At 46.9% G+C, this 20,606-nt stretch overlaps 1 protein-coding gene across 2 annotated transcripts in view; it reads left to right on the forward strand.

Moving 5' to 3' along the window:
- Positions 1–20,606, forward strand: part of TUFM (Tu translation elongation factor, mitochondrial) — a 68,112-nt gene that overhangs the window by 18,084 nt on the left and 29,422 nt on the right. Inside the window, exons 2-4 of one of the 2 annotated variants that reach the window (XM_029607110.1) lie at positions 16,425–16,471; positions 16,721–16,877; positions 17,015–17,181. In XM_029607110.1, the coding sequence (XP_029462970.1) occupies positions 16,425–16,471; positions 16,721–16,877; positions 17,015–17,181 (371 nt within the window). The remainder of the gene's footprint in view (positions 1–16,424; positions 16,472–16,720; positions 16,878–17,014; positions 17,182–20,606) is intronic. The other variant, XM_029607112.1, reaches the window with a different exon arrangement.

The raw sequence follows: 20,606 nt of genomic DNA on the forward strand, positions 1-20,606 counted from the left end.
CCCCCCCCCAAGTTTCTGGCACATAGGGATCTGTTGCGGCAGGGGCCTGTTCTTCACGAAGATTCGACTTTATTTTCTCTTATGGTATGGTCCTTGAAAGGGCTCTTTTGCTGAAGCACAGTGATTGCCACTTTGCTACGAGCAAGAAAGTTCTTCACTTCCTTAGCCTATATGTAGGTGTGGTGAGTGTTAGAGGCTTGGTATGAAGATCGAGGGGTGCTTCCTTGTTCAGTTACGATCCCGCTCATTTTGGAATTTTTGCAGGATGGATTGAATAAAGGGTTGTCCCTTAATTCCTTGAAGGTACATGTAGCGTCTCTTGCTTGTTTCAAGGGTCACGTGAATCGTGGTCCCTTGTCAGCTCATCCAGATGTGGCCCATTTCTTTAAAAGGAGTGAAACATTTTCGTCCTTCCTTGTGGTTATCAGTGCCCTTGTGGAGTCTTAATCTTGTTTTGGATTTCTTAGCGGGCACTACTTTTCAATCATTTGTGTAACCTTTCCTTGCAGTTGCTGACATTGAGAACTGTGTTTCTTGTGGTGATTTGTTCTGTGCATAGAATATCCAAGCTGCAGGCCTTGTCTTGCCAGGAACTGGTCCTTCAAGCGACTCCAGGGACCATACAACTGCATAATGTTCCTTCCGTTTTGCCAAAAGTGGTTTTGGATTTTCACTTGAATCAGTCCATTTCCCTGCCTTCTCTGGATAGGGAAAGAGATGAGGAGGAATATCACCTGTTGCGACCCTTGGATGTCAAGAGACATGTCGTGAGGTATCTGGAGATTTCTAAACCTTTCCGGAAGATGGATCGCCTGTTTGTCCTCCACGGTGGAGGTAAATAGGGCAAGCCAGCTTCGCGTGCTACAGTAGCTCTCTGGATTAAGGAGGTAGTTACGACAGCGTATGTGGATGCTGAAAAGCTGTTACCTAGTTAGTTTAGGGCTCATTCTACTAGGGCTCAGGCAGTGTCGTGGGTGGAAGTTAGATTGTTGCCTCCTGTCGACATTTGCCAAGCTGCGATGTGGTCCTCCTTACACATCTTTTCCAGGTATTATTGTCTGGATGTGCAGGCTTGGGGAGAATGCAGCCTTTGCACGTGCGGTTTAGACTGGATCGCGGGCAGCCTCCTGCCCTCTTCAGGAGTAGCTTGGATACATCTCACTGATTCTGAATTCATCTGTCTGGGCGCCAAGAAATGAGAAATTGCTACTTACCAGAGAGTTTCCTTTTCTTTAGACCAGACAGATGAATTCAGCTTCCTGCCCTTGACTGCCAAATGATTGTGATATGGTCCTCCTATGTGGCTACGTGTTCCAGGGGTTACTGGTAAGTGTTAGTCAAGTCCCTAGACTAGTGTTGATATATTCTTTGTCTGAGGTCAGTGTTTCCTGTTGGCTGAGTACTGAAATGGTTATCTGTTATTAATCAAGTTTTCCTAGCGTGTAGCAGATGGACTCAGGACCAATGGGTATAGTATACTCCTGATAGCAGTTGGAGACTGATCAGATTTCAATATGACGTCAGCCCTAGTACATATACCCCTGCAGGAAGTGCAGCTCTTCAGTATTTTCCGTCTCCATAGCAGTTAGGGGACTACCTGCACACTCTCACAGCGTTAGAGTAAATTTACCGGAGAAAACCCAAAATAAGAAGAAATCTTACCTCTACAGGTGAGCCCCACTCTCCTGCGGTGACACCCTCAGGTCCCTCCCCCAGTTGAGAATTCCCGAGGTGATTTCCGCGATCCCTTGGATGTGAGCCTCGGGCCGGCGGCTGACCCTCAGCGGGGATCTAGCCCCCGATTTCGGGTGTGGCAGTGAAGGTATTTCCCCTCTCCCCCCGCAGCCGGAGACCGCCTGGAATGAAACCGGGAAACGCTGAAACAAGGTAAGGTAGAAATCTTCTTTTAAGACTCTGGTCTCCGAAGCTCGAGGAGTCGCACAGGTCGCCGGCCGGGACCAGTGCCACAGGGTTGATCCACCCTAGAAGAGCTAGGCTCCATTTAGATCTAAGGGTCCTCCCATGTGCAGACTCTCCGAGGTGGTCGCCATATTGTCTGTGTGGTCGCCGTCGCCATTTTGGCCCTGTTCGCCGCCCTGTCCGCCGTCTCGATCCATGTGCACAAAGGACGAGCTGGGCGCACAAATTGCTTGTGCGCACAACATGGCACACTCAAGTACCGTGCGCACAAGTTTCGCACGTAACACGCGCTTACTGTGCCAGCCACATATCTGCGACTTGTGCGCACACCAGCGCGCACATCCTGAGCGCTCACCTAATTTACACGCACATTTTCGACACACCGGAGCGCATAACAGATTTTATGCGCCTATATCCATGGCACCACCGGAAAAGGAGCTCAAGGCTCAGGGCCTCTGCCCAGCATGCCACATCAGAGCCGTACAACACGAAGAGGCCAACGCCCTGTGTATCCAGTGCGAAGAGGCCCAGGGCCAGCCCCAGTCGGGACTGGGTTCTAGCTCCTCAACAAGTACCCCGGACCTAGCGAACCCCAGCGGGACCCCCCCCCCCCCCTCAATCGGGACCCCCCAGGGATGCAGCACTTCTTAGCTTGGACCCAGCGTCTATCTCCTGGGTGGAATTCTTCAAAGGCCTGCACACCTTCGTTCACATGCAGATGGTGCCCCCGATAACACGGCCACAGCCTCCACCAGAGGACCTCTACGCCCCACTTATGGGGACACGGACAACTCTGAGGAGGAATCAGAGCCCCTGGAGGACAGGGAGCTCCTTCCGGGGACAGAGCTTTACCAGACCATGAGGCGCTTCTTCACCAAGGATGAACTTCCAGACCTGTCACCCACAGCCTGAAGAAGCTTGCTATCCTGGGCACAAGTGCCTCGGGGGAACCTAAGACAAATCCCCTACTAGAGGGACTCTGTCAGACCTCCCGCCATTTCCCTCTTTTACAAGCCATCCAACAGCTAATCGACCTGGAATGGGTTGCACTAGAGTCTACATTCAAAGGGGGACGGGCTCTGGCAGCCCTGTACCCTCTGGATCCAGCGGCCAAAGACCTTCTGACATGCCCAAAAGTGGATGCCATGGTCTGTGTGGTCTCGAAGCACACTACCATCCCAGTGGAGGGAGGTGCAGCACTCAAAGATGCTCAAGACAGACGTCTGGAATCCATTCTCAAACAGTCATTTGACGTCGCCGCTATGTCTCTCCAGCGGTATCATTCCTCGCGGACGCTGCTTCCGATCTGGTGCGCACCGCAGCTAGAGGAGTGTCATCAGCCATAGCAGCCAGGAGGCAACTCTGGCTCCGAAGCTGGTCAGCCGACGCGTCTTCCAAAACGAGACTCACAAGGATGCCCTTCAAGGGATCCCTCCTGTTCGGAAGCGAACTAGAGAAACTCACTAACAAATGGGGCGAGTCCCCACTGCCGCGGCTACCGGAGGACAGGAATAAGAGAAACCAGCGACCCTTCCCTCGATCTTCCAGGGGCAGAGGTTCACAGCGCTTCAACCCATACAAAAACACTTATCAAGCGCCTCGTTCTACAGGCAGGAACCACTCCTTTCGGAACAAGCACAACAAAAGGGGAACCAGCTCGGGACCAGGCCCCAGCCACACCCCACAATGAGAATCAGCCGACCAGTCCAAAGGAAGAAGCCATAGGGGGCAGAATTGCCCTATTCTACTCGAGATAACGTCAGACAAGTGGGTCCTAACCATCATTTGAGAGGGGTACTACCTGGATTTCCTCCGAACCCCTCCAGACAAGTTCGTGGAATCCCCCTGCCACGACCCCTCCAAGAGAGTGGCAGTGGAAGCTACACTGACCAGATTACTAGCCATAAGAACATAAGAAAATGCCATACTGGGTCAGACCAAGGGTCCATCAAGCCCAGCATCCTGTTTCCAACAGTGGCCAATCCAGGCCATAAGAACCTGGCAAGTACCCAAAAACTAAGTCTATTCCATGTAACCATTGCTAATGGCAGTGGCTATTCTCTAAGTGAACTTAATAGCAGGTAATGGACTTCTCCTCCAAGAACTTATCCAATCCTTTTTTAAACACAGCTATACTAACTGCACGAACCACATTCTCTGGCAACAAATTCCAGAGTTTAATTGTGCGTTGAGTAAAAAAGAACTTTCTCCGATTAGTTTTAAATGTGCCCCATGCTAACTTCATGGAGTGTCCCCTAGTCCTTCTACTATCCGAAAGAGTAAATAACCGATTCACATCTACCCGTTCTAGACCTCTCATGATTTTAAACACCTCTATCATATCCCCCCTCAGTCGTCTCTTCTCCAAGCTGAAAAGTCCTAACCTCTTTAGTCTTTCCTCATAGGGGAGTTGTTCCATTCCCCTTATCATTTTGGTAGCCCTTCTCTGTACCTTCTCCATCGCAATTATATCTTTTTTGAGATGCGGCGACCAGAATTGTACACAGTATTCAAGGTGCGGTCTCACCATGGAGCGATACAGAGGCATTATGACATTTTCCGTTTTATTCATCATTCCTTTTCTAATAATTCCCAACATTCTGTTTGCTTTTTTGACTGCCGCAGCGCACTGAACTGACGATTTCAATGTGTTATCCACTATGACACCTAGATCTCTTTCTTGGGTTGTAGCACCTAATATGGAACCCAACATCATGTAATTATAGCATGGGTTATTTTCCCTATATGCATCACCTTGCACTTATCCACATTAAATTTCATCTTGCCATTTGGATGCCCAATTTTCCAGTCTCACAAGGTCTTCCTGCAATTTATCACAATCTGCTTGTGATTTAACTACTCTGCACAATTTTGTGTCATCTGCAAATTTGATTATCTCACTCGTCGTATTTCTTTCCAGATCATTTATAAATATATTGAACAGTAAGGGTCCCAATACAGATCCCTGAGGCACTCCACTGTCCACTCCCTTCCACTGAGAAAATTGCCCACTTAATCCTACTCTCTGTTTCCTGTCTTTTAGCCAGTTTGCAATCCACGAAAGGACATCGCCACCTATCCCATGACTTTTTACTTTTCCTAGAAGCCTCTCATGAGGAACTTTGTCAAACGCCTTCTGAAAATCCAAGTATACTATATCTACCCGGTTCACCTTTATCCACATGTTTATTAACTCCTTCAAAAAAGTGAAGCAGATTTGTGAGGCAAGACTTGCCCTGGGTAAAGCCATGCTGACTTTGTTCCATTAAACCATGTCTTTCTATATGTTCTGTGATTTTGATGTTTAGAACACTTTCCACTATTTTTCCTGGCACTGAAGTCAGGCTAACCGGTCTGTAGTTCCCGGATCGCCCCTGGAGCCCTTTTAAATATTGGGGTTACATTTGCTATCCTCCAGTCTTCAGGTACAATAGATGATTTTAATGATAAGTTACAAATTTTTACTAATAGGTCTGAAATTTCATTTTTTAGTTCCTTCAGAACTCTGGGGTGTATACCATCCGGTCCAGGTGATTTACTGCTCTTCAGTTTGTCAATCAGGCCTACCACATCTTCTAGGTTCACCGTGATTTGATTCAGTCCATCTGAATCATTACCCATGAAAACCTTCTCCATTACGGGTACCTCCCCAACATCCTCTTCAGTAAACACCGAAGCAAAGAAATCATTTAATCTTTCCGCGATGGCCTTATCTTCTCTAAGTGCCCCTTTAACCCCTCGATCATCTAACGGTCCAACTGACTCCCTCACAGGCTTTCTGCTTCGGATATATTTTAAAAAGTTTTTACTGTGAGTTTTTGCCTCTACAGCCAACTTCTTTTCAAATTCTCTCTTAGCCTGTCTTATCAATGTCTTACATTTAACTTGCCAATGTTTATGGCCCTAGAGGCCATAACCCCAGTGCCTCCACAACAAATAAATACTGGGCATTATTCCATTTATTTTATCATCCCCAAGAAAGAGGGAATGTTCAGACCCATCCTGGACCTCAAATCGGTCAACCGTCACCTGAAGATCCCCCGCTTCTGCATGGAAACCCTACGCTCTGTAATAAGGGCGATACAACCGGGAGAGTTTCTCACATCCCTGGATCTGTCGGAAGCCTACCTACACATTCCGATTCATCAAGAACATCAGCGCTTTCTACGCTTCAAAATCCTGGACCGTCACTACCAGTTCCGGGCACTACCCTTCGGGTTAGCCACAGCGCCCCGGACGTTCACCAAGATCATAGTGGTGGTGGCGGCCACACTGAGGAAGGAAGGAATCCTCGTGCACCCTTACCTAGACGATTGGCTGATCAGGGCGAAATCCCCAGAGGAAAGTCACCGGGCAACCATCAGAGTCAAAACTCTACTGGAGAGCCTCAGATGGGTGGTCAACACAAACAAGAGCTGTCTGCAGCCCTCCCATTCTCTAGAATACTTAGGAGTCCGATTCGACACCAAACCAAGACAAGATCATCCTGACATGGACAAGGAGATCAAAACTGATGAACCAGTTGCAAACCCTGCTGAGCCAACCTCGCCCCACAGCATGGGATTACCTACAAGTCCTTGGTCTCATGGCATCCACACTGGAAGTAGTGCCATGGGCACAAGCTCGCATGAGACCCCTACAGCGCTCACTTTTATCACGATGGAATCCACTGTCCCAGAACTACACTGTACGGCTACAGCTCCCGGGCAGAGTTCGGACCCAGCTATGATGGTGGCTACAAGACGGCCAACTGAGCCAAGGAACCAGACTATCCTCACTGACCTGGATCCTGCTCACCACGGATGCCAGCCTTCGAGGATGGGGAGCACACTGCGAAGAGCTAACCACCCAAGGGCAGTGGAACACAGAAGAGTCGGGATGGAACATCAATTGCCTAGAAGCCCAGGCAATCAGACTAGCCTGCCTACGGTTCGGTCACAGACTCCAAGACAAAGTGGTCAGAGTAATGTCGGACAACGCCACAACAGTGGCCTACATCAACCGTCAGGGAGGAACCAGAAGCCAACAGGTATCTCTGGAAATAGACCTCCTAGTGTCACGGGCAGAAGTGAATCTCCAGGATATCTCGGCCATCCACATCGCTGGGAAAGACAACATCATGGCGGATTACCTCAGCAGAGAAAGTCTAGACCCAGGAGAATGGAAGCTGTCGACTGCAGCGTTCCAACTGATAGTGAACCATTGGGGAACACCAACCATGGACCTTCTGGCAAACTGGTCCAACGCCCAAGTGCCCAGCTTCTTCAGCGCAGGCAGGAACCTCAGTCCCAGGGAATCGATACCCTGGTACAGACCTGGCCACATGAGACTCTGTTATACGCCTTCCCGCCGTGGCCCCTATAGGGCGCAATCATTCACAAGATAGGACAACACTTCTTGTGGCCCCGGACTGGCCAAGAAGACCGTGGTATGCAGACATGCGAAGACTACTGACAGGGATCCCCCTTCCACCACCTCCACACAGAGACCTGCTCCAACAAGGGCCGATCCTCCATGAGGATCCAGCTCGATTCTCTCTTATGGTCTGGCCATTGAGAGGACTCGCCTGAGGAAGAGCGGATACTCGGGGACTGTAATTGACACCCTACTCCGAGCACGCAAGTTCTCCACATCTCTAACATACATAAGGATTTGGAGAGTATTCGAAGCCTGGTGCGAGGACCATGACATCATACCATGCTCAGTCAAAATTCCTGCAATCTTGGAATTCCTACTGAACGGCCCACAGAAGGGATTATCCCTCAACTCCATCAAGGTACAGGTGGCCGCATTGTCATGCTACGGAACCAAGAGCAAGAGCGACAGCAAAGTCTCTCGCCCGGATGTTTCCCGCTTCCTGAAAGGAGTCAAGCACATCCGACCACCCCTAAAGTGGCCGGTACCTCTTTGGAACCTCAACCTGGTCCTAGATTTCTTAGCAGGAGCCTCCTTCAGACCTCTCCGTGGCCTGTCTCTTCGACTATTAACATTGAAGACAGCCTTCCTGCTGGCAGTTTGTTCAGCCCGTTGTATATCCGAGCTACAAGCACTGTCCTGCCGTGAGCCGTTTCTCAGGCTCACCCCGGGAACCATCCAGTTACGTACGGTTCCCTCGTTCCTCCCCAAAGTGGTGTCTCACTTCCATCTCAACCAAACCATCTCGCTACCATCGCCAGAAGAGCATAAGAATTCGGAAGAGGCTCGAAGTCTACGCCACCTCAACATCGACAGACTCCTATCCAGATACCTGGAAATGTCGGAACCCATACGAAAAACGGACCACCTATTCGTCCTTCACAGCGGAAAGAGGCAAGGAGAAGTGGCCTCACGAGCAACCATAGCCTGCTGGATCAAAGAAGTCATCAAGGTGGCCTACGTAGAAGCAGGCAAGCCGCTGCCTCTACAAGTCAAGGCCCATTCTACTAGAGCCCAGGCAGTGTCCTGGGCGGAAACCAAGATGCTGTCACCTACTGAGATCTGCAGGGCGGCGACATGGTCCTCCATCCACACCTTCTCCAGGTTTTACCGCCTGGAATGTTCAGGCTCGGGAGGACACAGCATTTGCAAGGGCAGTACTAAGTAGGTCATGGGCAGCCTCCCACCCGGTTCGGGAGTAGCTTTTATACATCCCTTTGGTCCTGAGTCCATCTGCTACACGCTAGGAAGTGGAGAAATTACTTACCTGATAATTTTGTTTTCCTTAGTGTAGACAGATAGACTCAGCATCCCACCCACGGCTGCCGATACTCATGGAATTCTCGGGGGTAAGCCATGCTTTCCTTCATCTAGGACACCCGTCCTATCGGGTGTCGACGTTTCCCGGTTGAGGGCACTGGCGATCTCCAGCTATAGCCAATTCAACCAGTTCAAATTAATCAAGTTATAAAGTTATTCAAATTAGTCAGTCACACATATAGCCACAGTGCTTTTCGAGGAGAATACTGAAGAGCTGCACTTCCTGCAGGGGTATATGTACTAGGGCTGACGTCAGATTGAAATCTGATCTGTCTCCAACTGCTATGAGGAGTACACTATACCCATTGGTCCTGAGTCCATCTGTCTACACTAAGGAAAACAAAATTATCAGGTAAGTAATTTCTCCATTATTCATATGTTTTTTTTCATTCTGATATTATCCTATAAGCCCCTGAATCAGCCCAAAATTGAGGCAAAACTCGGCCTGAGTCAGGCAAGGGCATTTTAATTTGAAATTTGTCATTTAAATAAAGGATTCCCTTCATCTTAGATGACTGGTCTGATTTTACCATTTTTGCTCCTGGCAATTCGAGATCATCTTCCACTCTATGCTTTTGGAATGCCCAGAGCAATTTTGGCAGGTAGCCAGTTACAGTGGACATAATGTGAGTGTTTCCTCGCTCCTTCAGACCAGTGATACTGGTTATGGTATGGGAAGGATGGTCCCTAGAGGTTACCACCCCTTTGTTCTAACACCTTGGTGGTGTTTCCCTGCATGTCAGCCTCCAAGAGTGGGTGGTAAAGGCTGCTCTTGAGAAGCATCAGAGTTTGATAGTTGTTCTTTGTACTGCTCAGTATTCCTATTTGGGCTTTTGAAAGAAAAAGGCTGGTCTTCTGGCACTCCCTCAGTCAGAAGGGGGTCATTGGATGTCCTAGGATGCTTCATTTGTGGTATGGAGACTCTTACTCCATCAATCTGGTGGTGAGGCACAAGTTATTCCTTACTTTCCTAGACCTTTCCTAGACCTTCTATCGAGTTCCCATCTGGGAAGATCTTTAGAGGTTCTCTTATTCTTTTGTGTTTTGTATTTGAGGGGAACATTTCCACTTTTGACTTCTGACTTGCCCTTTTTTTTTTTTTTTTTTTTTTTTTATTGAATTTCCAAATAAACACAAGTATACACTTGTATCAGAAAAATTAGCTGCATAACATGGAAAATATTCTCTTCATAATTGTTTACCACAAAGAAAAAAGAAACATATCATATATCTGCACACATCTCTTAGTAGATAAAGGAGAGACCAAGGATTTTCAGAACGAAAAAAGGGGAAATAAGATAAAAGGAATTTCCAGAAGTATCCCTTACTTTAACTTAGCAGACTCCCCACAAAATACAATATTAGGAGTGTGAATCCAGATAGAATTCTGAAAATAAAGTAAACATTTACACGGATATCTTAGGCTAAATCTAGCACCTTGCGATACAACCGCCTCTCTCATTAACAAAAATTTCTTTCGCCGTTCTTGAGTGGACCTAGTTATGTCAGGATGGATCCAGACCTTCTGCCCATGAAATAATTGTAATTGGTTAAGAAAGAAAAATCTCAAAACTGAATTTCTTTCTGAAGCAAAAGTCACAAGTAATGTCCTTCTTATCTGAATAACAGTTTCTTGAGTAAGTTCCAGAATATCAGAAATATTTAAAGAAGTACCTTATGTTTGACTCCCAGGGGTTACATCTTTAGAAGGCAAATAATACATTTTTGTTATAGCTAAACGGCTTCATTAGGAAATTTGAGAATTTGAATGAGGTAATTTCTAAATAAATCCTTCGGAGACATCAGATTTAGGTATGGAAAATTCAAAACCCTTAAGTTCAAAATTCTTGAAGAATTCTCCATATTTTCCAATTTCTTTGAGTAGATAATATCAGATTGAATCAACTTACTGTAAACTGATTCTACAGATGACACTGTTATATCCAAAACTTTCATTTTAGTATCAAAATTTGGGATTCGATAACCAGCATCTTGGTATTAGTTTCCTTCAAAACTTGAGTTAAAGAATGTATAGCTTTCTCTAACGAAGTCAGAGCATTCCAAATAGAGTCTAAAGTTATTACTGACAGCCTGATTAAAGAAGGTTGCAAAGTTAAGCATATCTTGGGTTCACATTCTGCTGATTCCGTGGAGTTCCCGTTGTTCATTTCAACTTCAGGCACACGTAGAACTTCCATGGGGCCTGTGGAATCCTGCGACCAGGGATTCTCTGAAGGTGACGTCAACATGGCGTCCCTTCTCGGAGCATCTGATTTTTGCTCATTGATTAGTTCTCTTACCGAAGACAATAAAGAATCCGTTGGATTAAGGTCAGAAGCCATAAATGGTGGTGCGGGTATCGTTGGCGCACCGGGGCTCAAGGATGTCTCTTCAGCCAACGGAACCGGCGTTTGATCCACACCGGTTTCCAATATGGCTCCCCCCTCAAGTGCCTGCAGCAGGGAAGACGCAAAGAACGATTCTATCCATGCTTGTCACTGATCAGGTAACGGCGAAGAAGCCGATATTTCCCGAAGTCTAGCTTTCCTTTTAGTATGTGGCATAATAGTATCAGAAGAAAAATCTTGAGGAATTCACAGAGAGAGCGTCCGAGCGTGCACTTCAGTTGGCAACCATCTTGGTGTCTCCCGACTTCTGACTTGCCTTGATGGCAAAATCCTTCATGTCAAGGTCAGATGGATACATCCCAGCCTTATATCGTTCTGTACCTTTGTCTTTGAAAACTAAGGAGTGCCTGTTGACGTTGACCAAGGAGGCTCTGGTCCTTGGAGTCTTAGGCAGAATGGTGAGTTGTATAGGAAATCTGGTACTTTTCCAGTCTCTGGGTTTATTGGGAGCCCTTTCTTGATACCAGGATGGGCAGAGGCTTCCTGTCTCAGTTAAAAGTTGGTAAATGATTAGCTCAGGTGTGAGGCTTAGGATTTCCCCAGGTAGAATTATCGCCAGCTCCTGGGTTCTGTGATGGTCTCTCTGGATTTAATTCTCTGGAGCCAGGGCTCATCTGTGGCTTCAGATGTCTGTTGTTTTGCTAGTCCCTGTAGTCAAAGCACTGTGGGGTGCATCTTTCTCTTCCAGTCAGTCAGGGATGGTCTGACTTGGGTGGCAAATACCACAATCTATCAAAAGGAATGGATCTGGTTCCTTCCAGATTGATTGTGAGCATATCGGACGTAAGTCTGGTGGGCTGTGATGCACTCCGTCACCCCTCGCATAGTTCAAGGAATCTAATCCAAAACAAAGAAGCATATGGTCTATAACTGTGAAGGATTTCAAAGGGGTGTGGGATAAACACTGTGTGGATCCATAAAGTCTCGAGGATGTGAATGAAGAGAAGAGGAATGGGGTGGCTTGCGGGAATGACGGCTACTTCCTGGTGATTAATACCCTTATTCAATAAACACACACACGGTTAATGCGACTCCAACATTGCTCTATGCTTCAACGGCAAGAGGAAATGTGGGACAAAGGATTTGCATTCACAAATAAGCGTGGGAGTAGCTTGCTTGTTGTGGTGGTTACTACCCCTAACCAAATAAACCTGATACTTCACTTTGAATACATATACAGCGTAGCTCACTGCTTCAACGACAGGGGGGAATGAAGATAAGAGGATTTACAGTCAGTCAACTACCAACTAGGATTGAATTGCATAGTCTGGGTAAACAAATAAGCATGGGAGTAGCTTGCTTGTTGCGGCGGTTACTACCCCAAACCAATACGTCACTGAATACATATGCAGCGCAGCTCACTGCTTCAACGGCAGGGGGAATGAAGAAAAGATGATTTATATTAAGACAACCAACAAGGACTAAATTGCACAGGCTGGGTAAAACAAATAAGCATGGGAGTAGCTTGCTTATTGTGGCGGTTACTACCCCTAACCAATTAGGCTTGATACTTCACTTTTATGCAGCTCCAGCACTGCTCTCTACATCAATGGCAGGGGTGGAAGGAAAATTAGAACCAAAAAGTTACCAATAAGGGCCCTGACCTCAGTGGTCAGAGTAACAGATAAGTATGAGAAAACTAACTGTGAAAGCTTGCTGGGCAGATTGAATGGGCTGTATGCTGGTCTTCTGCAGTCCCTTCTATGTTTCTATGAAACCAAGGCTTTTGGGCTAGTCTAGTTGTAATTTCTGCCTGTGAGGCAGTTCCTTATGTCCCCCCTTAATGGTGCAGGACCAGGTTAGGTGCCTGGTCCCCTTTAATTCCCCTTGAGAGAGAGAACTCTGTGGGCAGGGCCCAACAGAGTAGAAATAAATTCTGGGACTCAGTTGGGTTAGTCAGACCAGGCCCAGGTATCCAGGAGGAAGGTAGCTCCTGTAGAATATTGCTGTCCAAACACTGAGCTGTAGCAAAACTTTGAGTACTGAGGGAAGTGCTATTAACTGTGAGTGATTGGAGTACATTGTTCTGAAAGTACCTGTTAATTTTTTTTTCTTGAGTCCTGCTATACCAGTCTAGAACCCTTCTGAAGTCAGGGCCTGCACTGTTGTCCTTGGCAGCAGACCTTGGGTTTGGCAGAACATTTTGAGTTCACCTTTGAGGTGTGCCTGAGATTGCTTCTTCTACGCTATATATTTCTCTTATGGCACTGCATGATGTGCGCAGTGTTGGTCAAAGACATGGGGTATGGTCCCTGTTGAGCATAGTTTGCTTACTAAACAGGACAAACAGACATGAGTTTCCTCTGTCCCTCTTTATCTATGAATTTTCTGTTTGTTGTTCCTAAAGTTAATTGAATTTGAGAGGGATGTGATGTCACCAACTGATATGGCAGCATAAGACCTGAGCTCTGACTCCCTTTCAGTTTCATCCCGCTAAAAATAATCACAATCCCCTGCTGTTTTGGTCCTCCAAGGGCAGCAATGGGCAGTCCTTCCTATAAAGATGTCATCAAAGAAGAAGGCCCTGGATTTTAAGCAATTTTCCTATGTTAAATCCAGTCAGAGGTGCTGGATCACATGGAGGAGGCCATTTGTGCAACATCGCCAGAGAGGGAGCCAGGGTCTGCAATTGTAACAATAGAGGTTAATTCGGTCCTGACTTGTGATTAATTTTGGCAATGGTTTTGCGATCTTCGGCAAGCAGTGAAAGAAAATAAAAAAGAGATTATCAACATGATATCTGATCTAAAGGACAAGATGTCAGAGATCGGCCATTGGGTAGATGACTGCAGTATGTGTTTGGAAGCCCAGGCGGAAAACATTAAGAGCTTGCAGGCTCATTGTACTAAATTGGAGAATGAAAATTCGGAGATGGCCGAGAAAGTCGAAAATATAGAAAATAGAGCATGTCGCTATAATTTAAGATTTTGAGGTATTCCAGAAACAGAGGAATATAAAGATTGTACTGCAGTGATTCAGAGAATATGTGAATTTTTGCTGAGACAAGATGGCTGAGAAGAGTCACAGTTGCCCCTCCCGACAGTGGAAATAGAACGAACTCACAGGTTTTCGGTTCCTAAAATAGCAAATAAGCCCAGAGATATAGTGGTTTGTTTTCATCACTACTCCATTAAAGAGCACGTTTTTGCGGTTGCTAGAAAGCAATTTACCTGGACTTGGGGAATTTTAATTTTTTCTGACCTGTCACCGATTAGCATTCGAAAATGGATGGAATTTAGAGCAATAACATCTGTATTTCGTAAGTAAGGAATCAGGTATAGATGGTTGTATTCCTTTAGACTTGCATGACAATCTGTGGATTCACTTCAAGAGTGAAGACTCTGCAGGAGGCAGCGGTCATTTTGGGTGCAGCCAGAATTTCTCTGACAAGTGTTTCACAGCGCTCTGCAACTTCATCAGCTTCTAAAGCTGCGTCTCCTCGCTAGCAAAGGAGGCCGGATGCTGAGGAGAAACTAGGGGGATTCTAACTCTTCTAAAGACGCTACAGGCTGGAAAAGAGACATTGAATACCAAGAAATATTGATTTCTGGGACGAAGTGCACTGGTTTTTTGGTAAGAAATAAGCTTGCCTATTTCATTTTATTTTATTTTGCTGGATAAAATGTGGAATCAATTTTTAAATTAGTGTGTTTATTTTGGATGGGTTCGGGGGAGCATTGAGCTGCTATAAGTTTATGCTCAAACCTCCAATTGGTAAGGCAGTTTTGCTATGGAGTAATAGCAGAGGGTTTTTGTTGGGATGGGATTGGTGGATGACAAATACAAGCTGGGGGTTTACTGCTTTTCGGATATTGGCTAAATCATTGCTTAGACTAACCCTGATTTTCTGGGTACATGCTTTTCAAGTGTATGGCTATATTGTTCATCATAATGTTCTGGGAAGGGGTGGGATTGGTAAAATTGGTAAAGTTGTGTTTTAGGGGCAGTTGGTATTTGCCATTGCTTTGACGTAAGAATACTGACTATTGCTGATGTAGCATCAGCCTATATACCAAGTGATAATGTCACTGAAAAGGGTGTGTCTTCTGTTGCCATGTGCTTGTAGGTGAAGATAATACACTAGGCTGAACTGGTGTAGCAGGACTCAAGGAAAGGAAATTTAACAGGTAAGACTAAATTTCACCTCATTGTACAGTACATTTAAAAGAGTAAGGAGAATTGGGAATGTAATGGTCATATCTGGGAACTTTTCAGTTTTGCTCACCCTGAGGTGTAGTGAAGTAGTAGAGATGGCTGGAAGGTGGAAGGGGGCTGCATGTTTCAACTTTTTCTTCCACCCCCCTTTCTCTCTCTCACCTCTAAGGATGATCCCAACATTTTCCTTCCTCCCAAGGCCTGACCTGTGCATTCTCCTTCACCCTATCCAATTATGTTCCTCCCAGCATTGAGCTCTCTCCTCACCTCCCCAGTTTTTACCTCCTTTCCCACCAGCACCACAAGTATTCATTCCCTGTTGTATTGTTCTCAGACATTTAGCTCCCCTTCTCTCGCTTTTCAGTATTCATCTCCTCTTTCTCCCTAGAGATCACATGCAGCTGTGATCTGGGGCTGTTTCTGCTCCAGTTCCCCTCCACATGGTCCCTTTTGACAGCAGACACTCCCTAGAAAGAAATGAGAGGAGGGAATGGAGCTGATACAACAGAGCAAATAGCTCACTTCTCTCTATTCTCTTTTCCAGCCCCTCTTCTCCTGTCCTCTCCTACCATACTATTTTTTGGGTTTTTTGTTTGGGGGGGGGGGGGTGAGTGGCTGGATTAGAGAGTGGAGTTGCTCTTCTTTGCTCTGCAATGTCTACTCCAACCTCACCCCCTCCCCCTGTCCCTGAATGACAGGAGGGGAAAGACTGGATTAGGGAGCAGAGTGATTCCTTTGTTCTGCATGCTCTAGGCCAGTGGTTCTCAACCCTGTCCTGGGGACCCCCTCCCAGCCAGTCGGGTTTTCAGGATATCCACAATGAATATGCATGAGAGAAAATGTGCATGTTATGGAGGCAGTGTATGCACATTTTCTCTCATGCATATTCATTGTGGATATCCTGAAAACCCGACTGGCTGGGGGGGTCCCCAGGACAGGGTTGAGAACCACTGATCTAGGCTCTATCCCTCTCCTCTCCACTTCCCTAAATGCTACTTGGGAGGAGAGGGGCTGGATCAGGAAGAGATTCATGAGCACTGGTCAATAGAATTAGTGCATGAATCTCCTACAGATACCCATGCTCAGAGCTTTCCTCTATTTCCTCAGAGAGCTGGCAATTTATACAAACTTCCAGAGTCTCCAGATAAAAACGGGAGAATTCTCAGTTATGGTTAATTGTAAAATTATCTGTTGTATTTCTTTCAGTTCTCAGAAGCTATGGTTCGGTGTTACAGCAACTCAGCCTCCAGCCGGTAAGGTTTAAAAAAGATCTATTCATATTAGGAGATATTTGTTCTAAAGTTACACTGGGCCATGCAAAGGAGGCAGAGCTGTAGGACTGAAGGAATGTACCCAAAAAACAAATCGGTAACCGATCCAGTGAGCTGTGTAGCAGTGACGACAATGAGAATCGGATAAAAGAAAGCCCTTTATTAAAACGCGTTTTAATAAAGGACTGAAGGAATGTTCCTTAAACAATCTGTTTTGTTTTTGGTGAGAAGCAGATATTTCTTGGTCCTGCCTCCTATCCTGTTTTGCTACGGAATTATGCAGTAGAAGCCAAAAAGATCTTTGTTCGGGACAAGCCCCATGTTAACGTTGGTACTATTGGGCACGTTGACCATGGCAAGACGACACTAACAGCAGCCATCACTAAGAGTAAGTGTGATACCCGTCTTTCCATTACCCTCAGCTTTGGCAGGGACAAGGAATACCCAGTAATGCCTGCTTCTTATTGCCCTTATTTGTGGCAGAAGCAGAATGCGTAATTAAAGCCCACCCATTTTTCTTCACAGTTTTGGCTGAGGCTGGAGGAGCTAAATTTAAGAAATACGAAGATATTGACAATGCTCCAGAGGAGAAAGCACGTGGGATTACAATAAATGCATCACATGTGGAATACACTACCGCAAACCGCCATTATGCGCACACAGACTGCCCAGGCCATTCCGATTACGTGAAGGTAATGTTATGGTGCCTGGGGCTGGAGTCACGGGGAAGAGTGATAGCTGCAAACCTTTCTGCGGTGAAGGGCTTAGCTCCTTCTTGCATGGCTGTGATAATGCATGTAGAGTACTTGATTGGACTGATTGGAATGTAACAGACTTGCAGCAATGGACAGTTGTTTTCTGTCACTTTCTGTCCAGATCCCTCCTACTGTCTGGAGTTCTTCCCCAGTATGAGCATGTCGTTATCAGTTCTGAGACTAGAAACAGAGTTCCTGTTCGTACCCAGATCATTCCAGACAAGTGGGTTTATGTATCCCTACCAGCAAATGGAGGCAGAGAACAAGACTTTGAGGCACTGCTACATAACCGAGCGTGCCACCTGTAGTCCCTCAGTATTTCTCTGTCTCCAGCAGATAGCAGACGGGCAAACCTGCAGTCTGACTTAAAAAAAAAAAAAAGTAAACATTTAGAGAGATTAGAGATTTTGGATTCGGAGGCTCCCTGAGGCGTTAGGCTCCTTTGTGGACCATCCCTCAGGTGGAGCCGGGGGGGGGGGGGGGGGGGGGGTTGGGAACCTCTGGCTGGTTTAGCCCGCTGCTGTCTGGAGGTCCTGATAGCCAGGAAACTGGCTCCCCCGTGACCTCTGAAGTCTCTGCCTGTGAGCTGCCGGTCCCTGAAGGGAAGTACCCTTTATTGTTCCTCTTTGTATTACGTTTGTTTTAAAAGGGGAAAAAACAAAGTTTGAATTTGCAAAGCAGGACTTGATGGTCAGGGGGCCTTTGACTGCGGGAGCGGTTGGTGCCTGCAGGAACAGAGAGTGAGTGCCTTACAGTTGTTCTTTTGCTCCGGGGGATCCGAGGGGGGGTGGAAGGATTTTTTCCCGCTTGCGGCTTGGCTTGGCCAGGGCGCAGCACGGCTGTAACAGATGTGGCCTGTTTTTTGTTTTTTTTTCCCCATGCTTCGCGTCAGTCAAAGCGGACCGGCGGTGGGGCGCTTGCAGCAGTGGGGGCTGTCTGCGCCGTTTGCAGGAAATGAGTGGCTAGCCCTTATTTCCTATGTTCCACCGGGGGATCCTGGGGACGAGAGGAGCTGTACTGTGCGCTGTTCAGAGTGATGCGGCTCTTGATGCTGACCATGTGTGTGGCCCTGCTTTTTTTTACTTCGGCTGATGTTTTGTTTCCCTGCAGCGATTGGTGCCACGTGGGGAATGGCGCCAATACCACACATGGTGGCATGCAGAGCTTGCAGCCTCTGGTCGGCGCGGTACAATGTGTGCTTCCTTAGCACTGCCTGTGCGATAGGGAAGGAGGAAACCTCTTTTGGTGCATCAGATGAAAGGAGGGGCCTCTAAGGCATTGGGGGCTGCAGCTGTGGTCCCAGGGGATTGAATTTGTCGGCCGGACCGGCAGAGGATCACAGTCAGCGATCGCGCACCCCATAGGGAGGTTGGAGATTCCCCTCCCCTGCTCTCGCCTGTGGGGCAAATGGCTGCGCAGTATCAGGATGGAGAAAGGGAATCTGATGTTTGTCTGCCTGATTGGGGTGCTGAAGATCCATAGGAGTTTTATCCTGAATTTGTTCTTCTCCTGCATAAAGCCTTTCTGGTGCAAAAGGTAGCAGGGGGGGAAGCGTTCCAGCGAGAAGATCCCCTGTCGTTCAGTCAAGAGACCGAGAGTGGGACCTTCTGGTAGCTCTGGGGTGCTGCTGAAGCATCTGGGTCTCGGTCGTGCTGAGGTCAAGATTACTTGGATGACAGGCAGAGGGATCCTGCAGATCCTCAGATAGTGGACCTGGATGTAGGTGCTGACACGGTCCCGCATGCCGATCCTGGTGGGAATAAGGATGACCCTGATCCGGATGAGTTCCCAGTAGCAGAGGGTGATGACCCTCGCGGGGTCCATCTGTTCATTAAGAAGGAGTTGTGTCCTCTCAATCCCCAGGATCTGGAGGAAATGGGGGTTAAGATAGCCCTGGAAGACTCTGATAATGTAGGGCTGGACCCGGTCCTGGATGGACTGCGTAGGCCTCCTAGTGCCTTTCTTCTGCCTAAGAAGTTCCGTAAGCTGGTAAACCAGGAATGGGACTTCCTGGAGGCAGGCTTGAAGGTCAGTCATGTAATGGCGAAGTTGTACCTGTTGATGGAATAGATGTTGGATCTCCTGTGCTCCCTAAGCTGGACATGGCTGTGTCCGCCATCACTAAGAAGGCAACAATTCCAGTGGTGAATTCTGCCACTCTGAAGGATGTTCAGGACCATAAATTGGAGATTTAGTTGAAAGCAGATGTTTGAAGTTTCTGCCTTGAGTCTGAGGGTGGCAATTTGTGTCAATATGATGCAGAGGACTGTTTGTGCTGAGTTCAGAAGACTTTGGGAGAGTTAAAAGGAAAATAAGTTGCCTGAAGATAAGAGGGATGGCAAGGAGGTTTTCCCTCCCCGGTCTTGTTTTCAAAGTAAGAGAGGGTTCTGTTCAAGCAAGAGCGCTTCTGCTTTGGGGTCGAAGCAGATTCTGGGCAGGCAGCACTTCTTTCAAGGGTCCTGCAGTTCTGCCAGAGCAGGTGCCAGGAGGCAGAAAGCAACACAATTATGCCAGTTGCATGCTTTCCTGGTAGGGAGCAGGTTGTCCCACTTTTATGGGGCATGGGCCAAAATTACTACAGATCAATGGGTTCTGCCGGTGGTAAGAGACGGTTGCACCTTAGAATTTCATGCCCTTTCAGGGAGGCCTGTCTGGAGGCCCACTGCATGTCTAGAAGCAGACGGGAAGTGGTAAAAGGGGCTCTGCAAAGGTGACAAACGTTGGATGCTATAGTTCTGGTCCCGTTGGTCGAACAGGGAGAGGGGTGGTAATCCATTTATTTCATAGTTCCCAAAAAGTGGGCTCCTTTCGGTCCATTCTGGATTTGCAAGAGGTATAGCTTTGCGGATTCTGTGTTTTTGGATGGAGACGTTATGGACGGTTATAGCAGCATGCCGCAGAGGAGAGTTTTTGATGTCATTGGTCTTGACAGAGGCCTACCTCCATATGTCCATTCGAAGTTTCTATGGAACATGGTGCTAAGAACATAAGATATGCCATACTGGATCAGACCAAGGGTCCATCAAGCCCAGAATCCTGTTTCCATTAGTGGCCAATCCAAGTCGCAAGTACCCAAACATTAGATAAATCACAAGCTACTATTGCTTATTAATTACCGTAATAGCAGTTTATGGATTTTTCCTCTAGGAATTTATCCAAACCTTTTTTAAACCAGTTTACACTAACTGCTGTAGCCACATCCTTTGGCAATGAATTCCAGAGCTTAACTATGTGCTCAGTGAAAAAGAATTTTCTTCGATTTGTTTTAAATGAGCTACTTACTAACTTCATGGAGTGCTCCCTGGTCCTTCTATTATCTGAGAGAGTAAATAACAGATTTACATTAACTTGTTCAGGTCCTT

Source organism: Rhinatrema bivittatum, chromosome 6 (assembly GCF_901001135.1).
Source record: "Rhinatrema bivittatum chromosome 6, aRhiBiv1.1, whole genome shotgun sequence".
Taxonomy (NCBI): Eukaryota; Metazoa; Chordata; class Amphibia; order Gymnophiona; family Rhinatrematidae; genus Rhinatrema; species Rhinatrema bivittatum.